The following is a 19,774-nucleotide window of genomic DNA, read 5'->3' as shown; positions in this document are numbered from 1 at the left end:
AAAAAAAAAAAAAAAGCAACACTCCATCTCTAAATAAACATTAACAAAATAAAATTAATTAGCTGGATGCAGCTGCTCACACCTGTAGTCCCAGCTACTCAGAAGGCCGAGGCAGGAACATTGCTTCAGAGCAGGGGGTCAACACTAGCCTGGGCAATATGGTGAGACCCTCTCTCTTTAAAAAAAAGAAAAAGAAGAAGAAAATTAAACCTGTAAGCCACCAAGACAAACTGAAAACCTCCATCATTAGTAATGTTTACTGCAACATAAATGAAACACTAAGTTTCAGCTTCTTTGCCAGTAAAGTGGGGTAACAACCGCACCTATTTGGCTGACCTGTTAGGATTGAGAACGTTCAGTGAATAAGCCAAGCTCTATGTCCGACATACAGTGCTCAAGAAACGGTGAGGTAAGTGGAGGCTCACGCCTGTGTCCCGGCACCCTGGGAGGCCTAGGCAGGCGACTGCCCGAGCCCAGTTCAACTGAGAACCTGTCTCCATTGTGAAAATTCTATAAAAAAGAGGCGCTGCAGCGGCTGAGGTCCGCTGTCCTGGCACTTGAGGAGGCGAGCCTATGCATTCCAGGCTAGCCTGGGCAACAAAAAAAAAAAAATTTTTTTTTTTTAAAGACGGGGTTTCACCATGTTGGTCAGGCTGGTCTTGAACTCCCGACCTCAGGTGATCCGCCCGCCTCGGCCTCCAAAGTGCTTGGATTACAGGCGTGAGCCACCGCGCCCAGCCAAAAAATTTGTTACGGAAAAAAAAAGGTAATGTAAACGAATGTAGTACTGCTGTTGTTAAAAGGTTAATGAGGTGGGTGGGCACGGTGGCTCATGCCTCTGATCCCAGTACTTAGGGAGGCCGAGGCGGACGGATCACCTGAGGTCAGGAGTTCAAGGCCAGCCTGGCCAACACGGTGAAACCCCGTGACTACTAAAAATACAAAAAATTATCCACACGTGGTGGCAGGTGCCTGTAGTCCCAGCTACTCAGGAGGCTGAGGCAGGAGAATCACTTGAACCTGGGAGGCAGAGGTTGCGGTGAGCCGAGATCGCGCCATTGCAGTCCAGCCTGGGTAACAAGAGCGAAACTCCGTCTCAAAAAAAAAAAGAAAAAAGGCCAACCTCAGAAGGCTGCAAACTGTAGGATTCTATTTATATAAAATATTCAAAGTGAAAACCTGGGCTGGGCACATCGGTTCAGATGTGGAATCGCAGCAGTTTGGGAGGCTGAGGCAGGCGGATCACTTGAGCTCATGAGTTCAAGACCAGCCTGGGGAACACAGCACAACATTTATACATTTGTTTCCCTTCTGCAGAGTCTCCCTCCGTCCCCCAGGCCAAAGTGCAATGGCACAATCTCAGCTCATTGCAACCTCTCCCCACCCGCCAGTTTCAAGTGATTTTCATGCCTTAGCCACCTGAGTAGCTGGGACTACAGGCATGCACCACCACGCCTGGCTAATTTTTGTATTTTCAGTAGAGACAGGGTTTCATCATGTTGGCCAGGCTGGTCTTGAACTCCTGGCCTCATGTGATCCACCCTCCCGAAATGCTGGCATTACAGGTGTGAGCCACCACACCCCAACAAAATTTTTTAGAGACAGGGTCTCACCATGTTGCCGAGGCTGGTCTTGAACTCCCAGGCTCCCGCAATCCTCCCACCTCGACCTCCCAAAGTGCTGGGATTACTGGTGTGAGTTGCTGACCCAGCCCTCTACAAATGAGATACTTTTGCAATTAGCTAGGTGGTGCAGGCCTGTGGTCCCAGCTGCTCACGAGGCTGAGGTGGGAGGATCACTTGAGCCCAGAAGTTCCAGGATACAGTGAGTTATGATTGCACCACTGCACTCCAGGCTGAACAACAAAGTGAGACCCAGGGATTAGAAGGAAATGTAGAGATGAAGAACAGATGACTGATTCCTGGGGTTAAGAAACGTGCATGTCTTGAAAGTGCAAAGAAGTCTCCACACACACACACAATGCACACACACGAACTCACACACGCTGAGACACACACGCATGTACAAACCCATACAAACACATATTCAGATGCTCAGACATCTGCACACTCACACGTACACACACGCAGACACACACCAACAGACACATGCATTCAGATGCTCACCCACGCACTCACACGTGCAGACACGCACACACCAACAGACACACACATGCAGATGCTCAGACACCCGCACACACACACGTGCAGACACACAGACACACACCAAGACACACATGCATTCAGATGCTCAAACACCCGCACACACACACGTGCAGACACGCACACACACCAACACACACATGCATTCAGATGCTCAGACACCAGCACACACACATGTGCAGACACACACCAACACACACATGCATTCAGATGCTCAGACACCCGCACACACATACTCGCACGCGCACATACCGACACACGTATACACACACACACATGCATGCGCACGTGTGCGTGTGAAGCTGTGGAATCTCACCAGGCTCTACAGCTGGTACCAATGCCAGCTTCCCAGGTCGGACACGGCACCACAGACAGTGGCTGGGCAGAACGGTACCCCTGGGGTGGCTGGGTGAGAAGCTCACCCTCTGCCACTTCCCATGAATCTCGAATGACTTCAGCATGAAAAAAGTGCATGGACTCCAAGAACGAAGGCTCAAAAGAGTAACAGAAAATTCGCCAAAAAGCCGGTTGATCTCCTTCTGAAAAGATCACCCTCTATTAATCAAACGAATGGCAGGAAAGAAGATCAGCTTTGTCACCTATCGCATGAGAGACCATGCTGTCACCATGTTCGCCAGGCTGGTCTTGAACTCCTAGCCCCAGGTGACCCTTTTGCCTCAGCCTCCCCAAGGGTTGGTATTACAGGCGTGAGCCGCTGCGACTGGCCACGAGGGACGTTTTTAAGTGGAAAAGCATCCACGGAGGTCAGGCATAGCGGCTCACACCTGTAATCCAGCGCTCTGGGAGGCCAAGGCCGGCTGATTGCCTGAGGACAGGAGTTTGAGACCAGCCTGGCCGCCATGGTAAAACCCCATCTCTACTAAAAACAAAAAAATGAGCTGGGCATGATGGCATGCACTTGTGGTCCCAGCTACTCGGGAGGCTGAGGCAGGAGAATCACTTGAACCTGGGAGGTGGAGGTTGGGGTGAGCTGAGATCGCACTACTGCACTCCAACCTGGGTGAAAACAGCAAAACTCCCATCTCAAAACAAACACAAAAATCCACGGACCTAACAATTCCACTCCCTGACACTTACCCAGAGGAAATCCCCTGCGCCAGGTTACTCCAGGGTTTTCTCTAAAACCAGAGGTGTCTGCTCTGCACTCGTCATTCTGAGCATGTGTGACACTTACAATTGCACAGAGAAAGCTACGGGGAAATTAAAAATGGGAAGGACTTTCCTTTTCTCTGTCAGCCAGCATTTCCTGGTGTCTCTCGTGGCCTTGGATCCTGGCTTTTTTGGCAGAAGATGAGGTGTCACTCAGAGATCTGTGCCTCAAGGTTTCCAAAAATGGGACGTGGTGGGCAGAAGAAGGCGTACAAAAATTACTCCCGTTTTAAATGTTTTCCAGTCCAGGCAACCAGGAAATCCTGGTTTTCCTTAAGCTCACCTCTAATGCCTTTTTTTGTTTCGCTTTTGTTTCGAGACAGGGTCTGGCTGTGCGGCCCAGGCTGCAGTGCAGAGGTGCGATCTTGGCTCACTGGAGCCTCCGCCCCCCAGGCTCCAGCAGTCCTCCTGCCTCAGCCTCCCAAGGAGCTGGAACCACAAGTGCGCGCCACCACGCCCAGCTGTTTTGTATTTTTACTAGAGATGGGGTTTCGCCGTGTGGCCCAGGCTGGTTTCAAGCTCGGGCTCAAGTGATCCTTTCGCCTTGGCCCCCCAAAGTGCTGAGATCATAGCCATGAACCACTGCGCCCCGCCCCTTTCTGCTTGTTTGAATTGGGGTCTTGCCATCACCCGGGCTGGAGCGCAACGGCTCAGTGCAGCCTTGACCTCCTGGCCTCAAGCGATCCTCCTGCCTCAGCCTCCTAAAGTGCTGGGATTACAGGCATGAACCACCTCACCCAGTACCTAACTCTTCTCTTGACACTAATTTTTAAGTATTAATAAATGCCGAAGAACAGGCAGACTCTTCACAAGGCAAAGCTCACGTTTAGTTAATTTTCAGGCACACCTTTCACACTTGCCTGGGCTTCTGACTCTCAGATCTGAAGTTTCCTCTCAAACGAGTTTAAGAGAAGCGACGTGACTTAAACGGGTACTAGAGAAGCATGCATGAGGAAGAGGCCCAGGTGGAGAATGCGGCTGGAGGACCCCATCAGCGCTGGGGACTCCTGGCGAAGGGCGGGGTCCCTGAAGCCCACCGGGCACTGCCTGGAAGGAGGCCGCATCTTCCGTTCCAGGGAAGCGGCAGAGGTTTGGGAAGGGATCGCACAGCTCCGAGGCTCCATCCTGCTGATGAACCCCAAACTCCCCTCTTCCCGGGGTCCTTGGAGAATAGGAGGAGGAGGAAAATGACTGCAGCTCCCGGGCCCTGCCAGGACACCTCTGCCCCTCGTACTCACCAACTCACTGAACCCGAAGACAGAACGGGGGGCCATCTTGTGAGAGCTTTGGGGGGGCTGCATTCGGGGCCAGGAGACTGGCGGCAGTAAGGGGGGGTTACACCAACTCCAGGCTTGGGGCTCTGCGTCCTGCACCACCTCAGGCTCAGGCTGGTGTTAACCACATGGACTGAACTGGGGTGTCGGGGGTCACCCCGCTGTGTCCAGGAGCTGGGAGGGGGTCCCAGGCTGGAGCAGCCAGAACACATCTCTCAAGAGCAAGAAAGGCAACACGCTGGGCCTCCCCAGGCCGCTGAAGACTCCGCCCCGATGTTGTGGCGGGGACGAGGCAAGAGCCTCCCCACCTACAGCGTTGGGGCAGGGCCAGAGCTCCCGAGGCGGCTGTAAGGAACCACAGAAAACCAATCTGCAAACATTCGAGGGGTTGCTGCTGGGACCAGGCTGGGCGTCCAGGCAGAGGCATCCCAGAGGGAGCATTCTCAGGGCCAGGCGGCCTGCACACCAGGGCTCTGGCTACCCGGGCACCAGCCTCAAAGCTGGGGGTCCGCGCCAGAGCTGAGGGGAGGACAGAGAACAGCGAACAAGGGAAGACGCCTCCTACCCCTCCCCCACACCAGGCCCTGCTATAAGCTCACGCAGAGGCCCAGGGGGATGAGGATGGACGACCTTGGGAGCTGCGCCTCCTCCTCCAGGAAGCCCCTGGGGCTTGACCCTCTGCCTCACTCAGGGAAGGTCAGCATGTCCAGTTCCTGAGCTGTTTCCGGGGGGCTGCCGGGGTAGTGTTCGGGGATTTCCATGCCTTAGGGAGCATTCTGGCCAGCCCTGGGGCCACTTCCTCAGGCAGAGGGGAAGGCCATCGCAGAGCAGTGAGGGCAGCAAACCGATGACCCTCCACGTGGGGGTGGAGGTGCCCAAGTACAGACCCCCTTCACCCACCACTCAGAACCCCAAGACTCCAGCCAGAGCCCACCCCGGGGGTATCCTAGAGACAACTTCAAGACAGAACTTTCTCCCCAGGTCCCGGAGGTGGAAAGGACACAGCCTCGAGGCCCGGTCCCAAGGGACCCCCCACAAGAAAGATGCTGATGTCCTCGAAGACACCCAGAGGCTCTGAAGCAGCATCGGCACCCGCCCCGGCCCCCCCACCACCTCCTGCCGACAGCCAGCGCAGGCCTTGCATGATGTACATCAGACTCCACCCTCTCTCCACAGCCATCCATGGCTCCCTGCTGGCCCCGATACAGAGACAGCGCCCCCCACCCCAACGGTGCTGCCTCAGGGCTTCTGTAGGAGCTGTTCCCACTGCCCGGCACGCTGTCCCCGGCCCCTTGCTCAGACTCTCAGGGTTCTGCCCGACACCCCCTCTGCAGACACCTTCCCCAGAGTCCCCACTTTGGGGCAGCCTGGCCCTGGCTGGGGGTGCCGGGAAGTCCTGGCCATGATTTGGTTTTGATTTTCAGGATTTTCAGACGTCTCCCCCCGGTCTGTCCCGCCCACCGTTGGGTCATCGGGAAGGGTGACCAGCTCTTCCACGTCCATCTGGGATCTTTCTGGTTTGAAAGATCCCAGGTCCCAGGAATCGCCCCTCAATCCTGGGCAAACCAGGATGGCCAGTCACCCTAGTGCTGGGCCCTGCATACAGCAAGCGCCTAATCCATGCTTAAAGGAAAGCAGTGAAGTCTCACCAAGTGGGTGCGATTCTGCGCCACAACCCTCCAGGGCCTCAGTTTCCCCCTTGTGGATGGCTGGAGTTCCTCACCCAGAAAGAGGCCCAGCCCTAACCCCATCCTACCAGCAAGGCCCCCCTCCTGCCCCCGCTCCAGGCTCCAGGGACACAGGGGCAGGAGCAGCTGATTCCGGGGGTCCTCAGGCTCACCAGCCCCGACCCGGCCTGTGCGGCCCGTCCTCCAGCCTCCGTGGCCCCAGGCACTGTCTCCCGCACACCCTCCATCTCTACTCCACCAGTGCCGGCAAGAAGCGGGGTCCTACCTGAAGCTCCGAACTGCGCGCCGGCCAGGGAGGCAGGCCGGCCCTTCCCATTGGTGACAGGCAGCGGGAACATCTGCGGGGAGGGGGGGTGAGGTGAGCAGGGCAGGTGGCAAACAAATGGAGGCCCATCCTATCCTGCTCTGTCCCACCAGGGACCAGAAGACTCTAGGGCCCCACCGGCCCTCAGCCACGCTGCACCCCGACACCCACGCCCAGGGCAAGGAAACTCCAGACATCGACCACCCCGCTGCACCCCAGGCGCTTTGGGGGAACAGAGTGTCCTGTTTAGACTAAAGATACAACTTAACAGCTCTCACAGTGACACGAGTTTGTGTTTACGAGTGACATAAACTTGTCGTCACTTGCCAGCTCTGAAAAGTGAGAGGTTCACCCTGGACAGGTGGACACGAGTCCCGGACGCCTGAGGCCTGGCTGGCTCCCGGTTTCGGGTGTGTGCACTGGCCCCGGGTGGCAGGGCCTGCAGCAGGGCTGGGCATGGGTTTGCCTGGCAGAAGGGGAAACCAAGACGTAGACAGGCAGCAGGTCGAAGATATGGGATGGAGCCCGGAGCCGCAGGAAGCCAGAGGGGCACAGCTGATCCGGGGTCTGGGCGCGAGGGGTGTAGAACTGCCTCCTCCCCCTGCCTGGGTCACCAGTACCCAGGGCAATAAGTCCCTCAAGATTAAACGGCTTAGCAGCATTAACCGGAAAAGCCAACATCAACAAAACCTTTTGCCACAGAAAAAAACAAAACCCTCTCTGCCCTGCCCTTCCCCAGGGGCTGGGTTTTAAAGCTCCCATTTGGGGCTCGAGGGATCAAAGTGGCTGGAATCGGGGCCAGGGGCTTTTTGAGGCGCGGCCAACCCGACCATCCCTGAAACCTTCCTGAACCAGCCAGGAGGCGAAGGCATGGTGCCTGTGCCACGATCCCGGGACTGGTGTCACCGCACCAAGAAGGGCCCAGGAAACGGGGTTCCACCTCCCACTCCCTGGTTCCACAGACGGGGAAATGGAGGCCACACTCTCACCTGGCCCCCGAGAGGAAGAACAGCCACTCGGGCAGGGCTGGCACCCAGGCTGGAGGCAGAGTTCACCCAGGATCGCACCCCTCCCACCGGCTGAGGTGTGCCCGCCTCCCCAGGGCCCTGGTATCTGAGGCCCACTCTCCCATTTGGGAAACTGAGGCTAGCCATGGGGGACAGGCCGGCCTGAGCCAGCCCACCTGAGGAGCTGCAACCGACTGCGTCTCTATTTGCTTTGCCCCTGAGCACAGCAGGGCTGCGCTGACGTGGCAGGGGCCACAGGGTACCGGGCTGTGGCCTGCGGGTTCCGCAGGCCTCGTGAGCAGCCCAGAAAAGCCCCTGCGCCACTGGGAGCCTCGGCTTCCTCTTCTGTGAAATGGACTCAGGCTCTGGCTGCTTGGGATGCTGTGAAGCCCACGCGCCCATGGGCACCTGTGCAGGGCAAGCGTGGCTGACTCCCGCCAGGGACTGCCTGGGACCCATGCACTGCAGGTCAGCGCAGGCCAGCAGCCCCCGGCCCTTCCTGCCCGACACAGCCAGCCCCGCCTGGGCAGGACGGTCAGCTTCCTCCCTCACATTTATTCGGAAGAGCCTCTTCTCCCACTTTATGCGAAACTGCTCCAGGGAAGCACCCTAAAGGCTCGGTTTCCGGGGCAGGGGCACAGGGCCACTCTGGGACTGTGGGCAGGAATTAGGACTGCCTCTGCTCCCCCCAACCCGGCCAGCAGGGGAAACGCCCGCTCTGGGTAAAGCCAGATGGGTAGACGCTGCAGAGGACGTACAACTCACTGTGCCCAGCCTCAGCTTTCTTCCCTGGGAAAGGGGCCACTGGCTCCAGCCTGGGACAGGGAGACAGGCTGAGATGCGAGGTGAGGAGCAGGTCCTGGGGCTGAACCTGCGCCCCTTCCCCCCAAACCCCCATCCGTTCCGGCCCAGTGGTCTGTGACTTGTCAGTTTAACAAAAACAACCAAACTGCACCCTGGGTTACTCAGCCAGGGAGTCAGAAATAAAACGGGCTCAAAAATACCAGCTCGGCCCTTCCTGAGCCCCGGCCCCTCCCGCCCCTCCGGTCAGGGGCTGTTTTTTTCCGCAGGGGGGCTGGTGTTGTTTCAGTTTGGGGACTTTTGTTTTTGACAGACCTCAGTGGCCTGCGCCTCACCGGGGGAGGGTTAAATTCAGACTGAAAGTGCCCTCCCCTAACCTGTTTCAACCCCAAAGGCTGCTGCTGGGCACGGGGGTGGGGGCAGGACTTAGCACATCTGCAGACAGGCTAGAGGAAACTGACCCAGGTCCCTGGCTTCTCCAGGAACGCACAGCACGTGGCCCCGAGGCCCTGGGCCTTCATGACGCCCAGCAGCAGCCTGTGCCCGACGATCGGGCTCTGGGGCTCCAGCCTCACCGTGCCTGCCTGAGCTGACTTCCAAAGGCTGCCACCCTCTGAGCCTCCAACCGTCCAGCTGGAAAATGGGCTGTTCAGGGACAGATCCGAACACAGGGGACTCCCAGGGAGCCGCCCTGCCCTCGCCACTGGCCTGTCTGCTCCCCAGTGATGACCATGACCCGTCACAGTGGTGGCGCTGCTGTCTGCCCTGCAGGTTGCACTCACTCCTGACCCAGCCTCAAGCCCGGCTCCTGGCATGGCAACTTCAGCAACCACGTGTGACTAACCGCACAGTCAGCTGCACGCCTGTGTCCTCTGCCCACCAACGGAGTCCCATAGGGGCCAGGTGGTGCCTGCCCCATTCACAGAGAGTGGTCCGCTCTGCAAGGGGCACCCCCTTTTTTTCTTTGAAACAGAGCCTTACTCTAACGCCCAAGGGGGAATGCAGTGGCACAGTCACAGATCACTGCAGCCTCGACCTTAAGGGATCAAGAGATCCTCCTTGCCCCAGCCTCCGGAGTAGCTGAGACCACAGGCACACGCCACCATGCCTGGCTTTTTAGAATTTTTTTTTTTTTTTTTTTAAAGAAATGGGGATGGCCAGATGCGGTGGCTCACGCCTGTAATCCAACACTTTGGGAGGCCGAAGTGGATGGATCACCTGAGGTCAGGAGTTCAAGACCAGCCTGGCCATGCTGGTGAAACCCCATCTTTAAAATAAATAAATAAAAATAAAAACAAAGAAATGGGGTTTTGAGCCAGGCACAGTGGCTCATTCCTGCAATCCCAGCATTTTGGGAGGTTGAAGTGACTGGATCACCTGAGGTCAGGAGTTCAAGACCAGCCTGGCCATGCTGGTGAAACCCCATCTTTAAAATAAATAAATAAAAATAAAAACAAAGAAATGGGGTTTTGAGCCAGGCACAGTGGCTCATTCCTGCAATCCCAGCATTTTGGGAGGTTGAAGTGACTGGATCACCTGAGGTCAGGAGTTCAAGACTAGCCTGGCCAACATGGTGAAACCCCATCACTACTAAAAAAACAGAGACAATGCCGGGCGCGGTGGCTCACGCTTGTAATCCCAGCACTTTGGGAGGCCGAGGCGGGTGGATCACGAGGTCAAGAGATCGAGACCATCCTGGTCAACATGGTGAAACCCCGTCTCTACTAAAACTACAAAAAATTAGCTAGGCATGGTGGCGCGTGCCTGTAATCCCAGCTACTCGGGAGGCTGAGGCAGGAGAATTGCCTGAACCCAGGAGGCGGAGGCTGCGGTGAGCCAAGATCGCGCCATCGCTCTCCAGCCTGGGCAACAAGAGCGAAACTCCGTCTCCAAAAAAAAAAAAGAGACAATTAAGGGGTGTGGTGGTGCATGCCTGTAATCCCAGCTACTAGGGAGGCTGAGGCTGAAGAATCACTTGAACCAGCAGGCAGAGGCTGCAGTGAGCCCATATCATGCCACTGCACATCAACCTGGGCATCAGGAGCGAAACTCCATCCCCACCCCCACCAAAAAAAATGGGGTATCACTAAGTTGCCTGGACTGGACTTGAACTACTGGCCTCAAGCGATCCTCTCGCCTCAGCCTCCCAAAGTGCTGGGACGGCAGGTGTGAACCACTGTGCCCAGCCCTGCTTCCATTTATTGAAACAGGGTCTCGCTATCATCCACTGGCCTTTTACCTTTAATTTTTGTATCTACAGTGGAGTAAACAATCCTGATCAGCCCTATTTTACAGATCAGAAGATCAAAGCGGCAGTTTGCTTCGCCAGCCAAACTGAGGCCCCAGAACCAAGCTGCTGAGGCCAAGTCCTCCCCACAGAGAAGCTGAAGACCCTGGGTGGTCCTGCCCACCTCAGTTTCCCCATCTGTAAAGCAGTGGGCTGTGCCATGCTGTATCCGGGAGAAATCCCCATGGCGCAGGCCTTGCCATGGGCTGTCAGCATCCCTGCCAGAGAGCAGCCCGCTCCCCCAGCCCCATCCGGGGCCTCCCGTCCAAACAGCCCAGGCCCCATTGCTGCAAGTATTCAGCAGACACTCGCCCTGAAAACCTTCCCGGGAACTCTGGGGGCAAGGGGTGTCGGCGGCTGGGGCGGGGGGGTCCTGGCTCACCATGCTGAAGTCCAGGAGGTCACTGAGCTCCTTGTCCGTGCCCACGGGCGCCATTCTCTGCGGCTGGTTCATTCTCCTGGGGCCAGGGTGGGCACCTCAGGACTGGAATCCCTGCGTGGTGGACGTGGGAAAGACGGACAGGGAGAAACAGCGAGGGAAGAAGAGCTGAATATCAAAAGCGCAGAGCTAGGAAGCCGCTTAAAAAGCTCCTCACCTGCCCTGGGGTCTGGCTTCTGGGCGGGCCCTGGGAAGCTGGAATTCCAGAGTCTGGGTCCCTGAGACCCCTCCCCAGAGGCCACAGGGAGTCTGAAAAATGGGGGGAGGGTGTGCACATATAAACTCCCTGCCTCCCCCAGGGACCACCAGGGAATCAAGTTGCCAATTTTAAACTGCAAACAGGGCGGCCAGAACACCTCTCCTTTCTCCACGTCTCATTTCCAACCATCTCCCCCCCCCCCCCCCCCCCCCCCCCGCCCCGGGCTTCCTCCCAGGCCCCCCTCCGGGAAGGGGAGGAACAGCCCGACCCTACCCCACCCCGCGGAAAATTTGGTGATTCCCCCCCACCAGCAGATGTCACAGCACGTTGAAGACCAGGTTGCCCCTAAATTCGACATGAAGGAAACCCACAAGTCAGAAAACCACGAAGCTCTTTTACAAACTTCACGACTTAAAGGGGGGAGGTGAGCCCTATGCAGAGACCGGCAAAGCTTCCCTCAACCCTTGAATCTCCTGCCCCCAGAAAACCCCAGTAGTATTAATCGGGAAAAAAAACACAACCCTAGGTTGCTTTACTGCCACCATGTACCCAAGAATTATTTTTAAGCAAAACTTTGACATCTCCTCTCTTATGCCCTACATGGGGGGACATGGGGGTCCCAAGACCAGGGTGCCCCCGCGTGGTCCCGAGGGCTCCATACCACAATGGGGGATGAGGGATCCACCTGCCAGTTCCCATTCCGCCCCCGGAAAAAGGAGCAGAGAAAAATCTTCGTCCCAAAGAAATCCACTCCAGGCCCCTCGGGTTTCGACTTTCCCCAAGAGGTCCCCAGGTGGGGGTGGGGGCGGGGGCAGCCCGGGAGACACCTCCCAGGCTGAGGGTGGAGAGGGGCCTCCGAGGTGGAGGGAGACCCAACTTCAGAAGCGGAGAAATCCCCTCTTTGTCTGCCAACTGGAGGCCGGGTGTGAAACGGGCGCCCCAGCGCAGCCCCTCCCCCGCTAAGTTTTTTTCTTTTTTGGAGGGCGTGTGAAACTGACTTTGAGGGCTATGAAACCGCACTTTTTTGTGGGGTAGTTGAAACCGATTTTAAGACAGACTTAGTTGGGGGGGGTGGCAAGCTGAAACGGGCATTTCTATGGGAGCTGGAAGACTTCTGGGGCGTCCGAAGGACTTTTGGAGACTTGGAGGATGTTTGAAGCCACTTTGCACGGCGCGGAAAAGGGACCCTGAAACGCCTTTTTCCCAGGGGGAGGCAGCCCAGGAAGCCGGACCCCCTCCCCCCGCAGCCGGTGCAGGCGGCGCGGCCCGGGAGCCTTTGAAGCTCGCAGCGTGGCCGCCGCCTCGCCCGCATTAACGCGGAGCAGATGTTCCCCGCGCGCCCCCCCGGCCCGCCCGGCCCCGACCAGCGCCTGCAGCGCGCGGCACCTTCCCGGCGCAGACAAAAGGACGCCCCTCCTGCGCGCTGCCCCCGAAACTCCGCCGCCCGGGCCAGGCCCCCCCAACACCGGGGGAAGAAGGAGTCCCGGGGTCCCCGCGCGCCCGGGTGGCGGGGGCGGTCCTCGCGCCCAAGTTGCTCGGCCGTCCGGCCCCCCCCGCGCCCCCGCCCGGGGCTGCGCAAAGTTTCCCGAAGTGCCCGGCCCGGCGGTGGGGGGGCTCGGGCCTGGCGAGCTCCGGGCCCCTCCACGTCGCCGCCCCCAAGGCGCCGCACGAAGTTGGAGAACAATAACTCCCGGGCCCCGGGGCGCCCCCCGACGCCGCCCCCGCCCCGACTTCCTCCGCGCCCCCCCTCAAGCGGGAGCGGGGCCGGCCGGGGTCCCCAAGGTACAAAGCGCAGGGGTCCCGGGTGCGGCCCTCGCCCCCCACCGGGCTCACCTGCTGGGCGCGGCCGGGCACGCGGCGCGCAGGAGGCGGCGGCATGAAGCGGAGCCCCCCCCCCGGACAAAGGGGAGTCGCGGCCGGGCCCCTGAGGGTCGCGCGTGGGCGGCGGCGACGCGCGTGTCCCGGGCCCCTCCCACCCCCGCGTGTCCCGTCCCGCGGGGCCCGTGCGTGCGGCCGGCCGGGGAGCCCCTGAGGCAGCGGCGTGCGCGGTGCCCGCGGTGCCCGCCGCCGCGTCGGCTCCGGCCCGCTACGCCCGCAGCCGCCGCCGCTGCCTCATCTTCCTGCGGCGGGAGACATGTTCCGCCCCCGGCCCGCGCCGCCCCGCCCCGCCCCGCGCTGGCACCGCCCTCGCCCCGCCTCCACGTGCCCCGCCCGGCGGCCCACGCGGATCCCTCCGCCACCTTCGGGCGGCTCGGTCTCGAACCTCGCAGCTCGGCCTCGCGAGCATGCTCATGAAGTCCCCGAATCCCCGCGAGGCCCGGAGGTCGCGGGCGCAGGCGCGCAGTGGGGGCGGTCGGGCCACAGCACGGGGAGAAAACACGGACTATCCCCGCCCGCGGAGGCACACGGAGCTGTGCGCTTAATATGACGTAAGCGGATAAAGACCGTGAGATTGAAAGATAAGGCAGAACGGCCTGGCCAATCGGAAGACGTGAAAGCCTGATGGGCGGGGATCCCCGCCATTCGTAATGAGGCCCCGCCTTGTCCCTTCTCGGCCCCGCCCCGCAGGAGAGGCGGGACTCTGCGAGAGAGAGAGGCCGCGAGAAGCGGCGGGGGTTGGTCCTGGAGTTTTGTTCTGAAGTTGGTGTTGCCGCCCGCTTGGCCCTTTCGGCTTGGTTGTATTTGCGTTCCTCGGGCCAGCTCTTCGTACTGAGTGGTTGGAGCGGGCATCCTGGCCCGTAGGGGGCCACGTCAGACCCATTTTCCTGGCAGGGAAACCGAGGCTCACTCCAGCTCGGGGTCGGAGAGCCCGAGCGGTGCCTTTGCCTATCTGAGCCTCCGTCTCGACATATATGAATCTGGACCTGAGTTTGGGCATAACTCAGGCCAGATCCGGCTTCCTGATTTAATAGTCCGTGGCTGCATTTCAGTAAAAAGTGACCCCACCTAAGGCTGGGCGAGGTGGCTCCCACCCGTGATCCCAGCGCTTTGGGAGGCCACAGCCAGAGGATCGCTTGAGGCCAGAAGTTCGAGATCAGCCTGGACAACATAGACTCCCATCTCTAAAAATTTTAAAATAATATGAAATAATAGCCGGGCGCGGTGGCTCAAGCCTGTAATCCCAGCACTTTGGGAGGCCGAGGCGGGTGGATCACGAGGTCAAGAGATCGAGACCATCCTAGTCAACATGGTGAAACCCCGTCTCTACTAAAAATACAAAAAATTAGCTGGGCATGGTGGCGCGTGCCTGTAATCCCAGCTACTCAGGAGGCTGAGGCAGGAGAATTGCCTGAACCCGGGAGGCGGAGGTTGCAGTGAGCCGAGATCGTGCCATTGCACTCCAGCCTGGGTAATAAGAGCGAAACTCCGTCTCAAAAAAAAAAAAAAAAAAATATATATATATATATATATATATATATATGAAATAATAATTTAAAAAGTTGACCAGACGCGGTGGCTCACGCCTGTAATCCCATCACTTTGGGAGGGCAAGGCAGGTGGATCACTTGAGGTCAGGCGTTCGAGACCAGCCTCGCCAACATGGTGAAACCCCACCACTATAAAAATACAAAAATTAACCTGGTGTGGTGGCATGCGCCTGTAATCCCAGCTACTCGGGAGGCTGAGGCAGGGGAATCACTCGAACCCAGGAGGCAGAGGTTACAGTGAGTGGAGATTGCGCCACTGCCCTCCAGCCTGGACAACAAGAATGAAACTCCATCTCAAATAAATAAATAAATAAATAAAACGAAATAAAAATACAAAAATTAGCCGGGCACAGTGGTTCAGGCCTGTAATCCCAGCACTTCAGGAGTCCGAGGTAGGCGAATCATGAGGCCAGGAGATCCAGACCATCCTAGCCAACAAGGTGAAACCCCGTCTCTACCAAAAATACAAAAATTAGCTGGACTTGGTGGCGAGCACCTGGAGTCCTCGGGAGGATGAGGCAGGAGAATCGCTTGAACCCGGGAGGCGGAGGTTGCAGTGAGCCGAGATCGTGGCACTGCACTCTAACCTGGGTGACGAGTGAAACTCCGTCTCGATAAATAAATAAATAAAATGCAATCTCCCAGGGCTCCAAAGAGAAATCTACACTCCACTCCCAGCCTGGGAAGGCGCCACCATCCCGCTTGGCTCCAGCCTCCCTGCCTCCACTGGTCCAGAACCTGCTAAGCTCATGCCCACCCCGGGCCTCCACATCTGCTGTGCCCTCTGCCTGGGGTGCTTTTCCCACCCCCATCTGGAGCCCCTGGCTCATCACAGTTCAATGCTGCGCCCAGTCCAGGCCAGCAGGGAGGTGGGGCCACAGGGCTCCCCCCCACCGAAACCAGCAGCCCCTCCTGCCATGCACCCAAAGTGAGCCGTGCACACTCTGACCCTTCGTGCCCAGAGACTCCCTGCACCTGCTGCAGATCTAGGGAGAGGGCTGAGGGTCCCCGGGTGTGCACTGCAATCCCTCCTCCCACCCCACCTCACCGTGACCTCGGGCACGTTCCTGCTACTCTCTGGACCTCAGTTTCCCCATCTAGAAAGTGGAAGGGCTGGCATTGGGCACAGAGTAGGTGCTCACAGCTGATGCCTGCCTCACTGCACCGCCCCCCTGCTTCGAGGCGTCTCCGGAGCTAGGGTCTCGAAGCAGGTCCCATCCCATCCCAGCATCCTCAGCGTCCGGCCCTTCCTTGTGACCCCATGGGTGTGGGGGTGTCTGTGACCAGGTCTGGCTCTCCCCGTTCCAGCTTAGGGGGCTCTTGAAGGCTGGGCTGGAGCCTCACTCACTGTGGGCCACTCCCCACTCACACTCAGGGTCCGGGCCACAGGGTGGGGGCGAGGGTCCCTCTGAGGAGCCCTTCAATTTCACCCACCGAAGGGAAGCAACCATCCATTCACAGACCACTTATTATTATTATTGTTGTTATTTTGAGAAAGTGTCTCACTCTGTCACCCAGCCTGGAGTGAGGTGGTGCAGTCACAGCTCACTGCTTGACCTCCTGGGCTCAAGCGATCCTCCCGCCTCAGTCTCCCGAGAAGCTGGGACCACAGGCACGCGCCACCACACCTGGCTAATTTATTTATTTATTTATTTTTTGAGACAGAGTTTTGCTCCATCGCCAGGTGCCAGGCTGGAGTGCAGTGGTGCCATCTTGGCTCACTGCAACCTCCGCCTCCCGGGTTCAAGCAATTCTCCTGCCTCAGCCTCCTGAGTAGCTGGGACTACAGGCACCCACCACCACACCCGGCTAATTTTTGTATTTTTAGTAGAGACGGGGTTTCACCATGTTGGCCAGGATGGTCTCGATCTCTTGACCTCGTGATCCACCCGCCTCGGCCTCCCAAAGTGCCGGGATTACAGGCATGAGCCACGGCGCCCGGCCTAATTTTGTGTCTTTGTAGAGACCGGGTTTCTCCCTATGTTTGCCAGGCTGGTCTTGAACTCCTAGGCACCAGTGATCCTCCTGCCTGGGCTTCTCAGAGTACTGGGATAGCCGGTGTGCGCCCCTGCTCGGGGCAGGACTATTCAATTTTTGGGCGCTGACAGTGTACGGGGCCTTGCACCAGGCATGGAAGCCCTGCGGACGGTGACACTCTCAGTTCCTCCTCTCCTGGGCAAGATGGCCCATCAGGGGTCCCTCGTCTTGTCCTGAATGTGGTGTTTTTTTTGTTTTTGAGACGGAGTTTCACTCTTGTTACCCAGGCTGGAGTGCAATGGCGCGATCTCGGCTCACCGCAACCTCTGCCTCCTGGGTTCAGGCAATTCTCCTGCCTCAGCCTCCTGAGTAGCTGGGATTACAGGCACGCACCACCATGCCCAGCTAATGTTTTGTAGTTTTAGTAGAGATGAGGTTTCACTGTGTTGACCAGGATGGTCTCGATCTCTTGACCTCGTGATCCACCCGCCTCGGCCTCCCAAAGTGCTGGGATTACAGGCGTGAGCCACCGCGCCCGGCACCTGAATGTGGTTCTTTCCAGATCTATGTTTACTGTGAGGTCCTCCCGCCGGAGGTGTGGTTGCACCTATTGTACAGATGAGGAAACTGAGGCTCAAAGATCTCTCTGCTGGCAACCACAGGCCTCCATTGTTTCCTGGAGGAGGGCTGTCCTGGGCTGAGTCACTGGGTGAGGCAGCCTGTGGGGGGCCCCCCCTCGGCCACCACCTCTGCCCAGCCCCGAGACCTGGGTGCTGCCTCCAGGGCCCTGGCACGGGGACAGGCAGCCAGCCAGCCTCCTGACTGCAGCCTTTATTCTGCTGTGGGGCCGGAGGAGGAGTGGGGCCTCTCCACCTGCCGCCTGTTCCCGCCACACCTACTGTGTGCGCCCCCACCAACCGGAACCACTTCTGTCAGAAAAACTCAGGCCAAGGACGAGTTCCCACCAGGGAGCGGTCGGCGCAGGAGCCGGGGGCGATGGTGAGGCCTCAGCTGTCCACACAGAGTGGACTTGGACCAGGACCTCGGGGCCAGCCTCTGGACTCCTGTTCCATTTGTCCCCAAAGTGGGCACCTTTGACTTCTCCGGGATGAGAACACACTCAGGCACCACCCCCGGCGCCCCCCCCCCCCCAGGAGGGAGTGGCGGGGCTGGCACTTATCACTGGGTACAACAATGGGTGTTGCCTCCCGGTGGCGGGTGGGGGGTGGGGGGGCCTCCTGCTCGGGCTCAGACTGGCAGCGAAGGGCCTGATCCCCGCACCACCAGCTCAGGACCACCCCACAGAGCCCCGGGCTTGGACTCAGCCAGGGTAGGGCTCATTGCCTTGTTCTCCCTGCGTCATTTTTAATTAATTAATTTATTTTTATCTTTTTAAAACGGAGTCTCACTCTGTCGCCCAGGCTGGAGTGCAGTGGCACATTCTTGGTTCACCGCAACCTCCACCTCCCGGGACCTGGTTCAAGCGATTCTCCTGCCTCAGCCTCCCCAGTAGCTGGGATTACAGCCATGCGCCACCATGGCCAGCTGATTTTTGTATTTTTAGTAGAGACAGGTTTTCACCATGTTGGCCAGGCTGGTCTCCATCTCCTGACCCGGTGATCGCCTGCCTTGGCCTCCCAAAGTGCTGGGATGACACGTGTGAGCCACCGTGCCCAGCCTTATTTTATTTATTTTTTTTTAGTAGAGATGAGGTCTCACTATGTTGCCTAGGCTGGTCTCAAACTCGTGGCTTCAAGCGATCCTCCTGCCTTGGCCTCCCAAAGTGCTGGGATGACACGTGTGAGCCACCGTGCCCAGCCTTATTTTATTTATTTTTTTTTAGTAGAGATGAGGTCTCACTATGTTGCCTAGGCTGGTCTCAAACTCGTGGCTTCAAGCGATCCTCCTGCCTTGGCCTCCCAAAGTGCTGGCTTTGGCAGCATGAGCCCCCACTCCCAGCCCCATTCTTCCTGCCTGCTGGGAGGAGGTGTCTCCAGGCTTGCAGGCTGGACCTGGGCCAGGAAACCTCCTGAGATTTGGGGTGGTGGGGGTCTTCTGATCGTTCCCCCCCTCAAGGAGGGAGGAGGCTGTGGTGTGAAATGGGGCAGTGGGGGCACCCTACAGTCTCTGGGGCCTGATCACAAGGGGTCCTGTCTTCTCGGGGACTTCCAGCTGTGAGGACGCCAAGAAAGGGAAGGAGCTTGCCAGAGATCCGACTTCTGCTCCTCCATCTGGACTTGTCCGTGGGAGCCAGGGGGCCAGGAGCGCTGGGTGGGAGGCTCTGAGGGTGACGGGCGGCAGACTCACACCTCCTGCTGTCTGGCCTTCAGGGAAAGGAGGACCACCTCCCACAGTGATGGGTCCCCCTGGGGCAGTGAACCTTGGGCTATGACCTCAAGATGCATGAGATCAAGAGGCAGAGAGCGGACAGCATGCCTGGCTGGGGACTGAGGGACAAAGAGGCTGAGGTGGGAAGGGGTGCCGGGTGTTCAAGGAACGGGGGCTTGTGAGGCCGGGGCCCGGAAAAGTCCAGGGGACAGGAGCCAAGGTCAGAGAGCGGGCAGGGCCTCTTAGGCCACAGGGAGGAGCGGGGTTCTCACAGTGGGAGGACTAGAAAGCCGTGGTGGGATTTGAGAAGGAGAGGGGCATGATCACAGGATCACAGGGGCCGTGAGCTGGGTGGATCGGGGGGTACATGTAGGGGATAACTGGGGGCTTTTCCTGGGGGTGGGTGTGAGGGGTTAGCAGCTCACTTGCTGGATGTGCGGTTAGTGACCTGACATGTAAACGGGAAAAGCTTATCTGAGTGGGGCCAGCGTGGGGCAAGGGAGAGGCCTGAAGGGGAAACAGGAGGCTCATGTCCAGGTCCCATGAGACCAGGCAGGGTGTGGCCAGTTGGGGCTGCGTGGGAGGGGCATGAAGAAGGCACAGTCAGTCCCCAGCCAGGGTGAGCCCAGCTCTGGATTGAGCCTGGCCCCACCGAGCCCCCCTCCATCTGCACCCCCTTCCATCCGCGCCCCCCTCCGTCCGCGCCCCCC

At 58.6% G+C, this 19,774-nt stretch overlaps 1 protein-coding gene and 1 long non-coding RNA gene across 11 annotated transcripts in view; both read right to left on the bottom strand.

Annotated features, from left to right (window-relative positions):
* Nucleotides 1-841, bottom strand: part of LOC119468891 — a 5,691-nt gene extending 4,850 nt beyond the window's left edge. Inside the window, exon 1 of the long non-coding RNA XR_005197689.1 lies at nt 673-841. This is a non-coding gene — a long non-coding RNA (uncharacterized LOC119468891). The remainder of the gene's footprint in view (nt 1-672) is intronic.
* Nucleotides 1-13,475, bottom strand: part of TCF3 (transcription factor 3) — a 48,425-nt gene extending 34,950 nt beyond the window's left edge. For 4 of the 10 annotated variants that reach the window (XR_001820564.2, XR_001820565.2, XR_001820566.2 and 1 more), the window contains exons 1-3: nt 13,165-13,475; nt 11,076-11,186; nt 6,560-6,632 (exon numbers count right to left, since the gene is read on the bottom strand). Coding sequence is in view for 5 of the 10 variants with exons in the window: in XM_037733438.1 (XP_037589366.1) it covers nt 6,560-6,632; nt 11,076-11,147 (145 nt within the window). In the remaining 5 variants the exon portion in view is untranslated. Of the gene's footprint in view, nt 1-6,559; nt 6,633-11,075; nt 11,516-13,164 lie in introns of those variants that run through there. The other 6 variants (XM_017514397.2, XM_017514399.2, XM_037733439.1 and 3 more) reach the window with 3 other exon arrangements.
* Between the last annotated feature and the right edge of the window lie 6,299 nt (nt 13,476-19,774).

Source organism: Cebus imitator, unplaced genomic scaffold, assembly GCF_001604975.1.
Source record: "Cebus imitator isolate Cc_AM_T3 unplaced genomic scaffold, Cebus_imitator-1.0 Scaffold524, whole genome shotgun sequence".
NCBI lineage: Eukaryota > Metazoa > Chordata > Mammalia > Primates > Cebidae > Cebus > Cebus imitator.
Note: the sequence above shows the minus strand (reverse complement) of the source record. Positions and strands in the feature narration are given on the sequence as shown.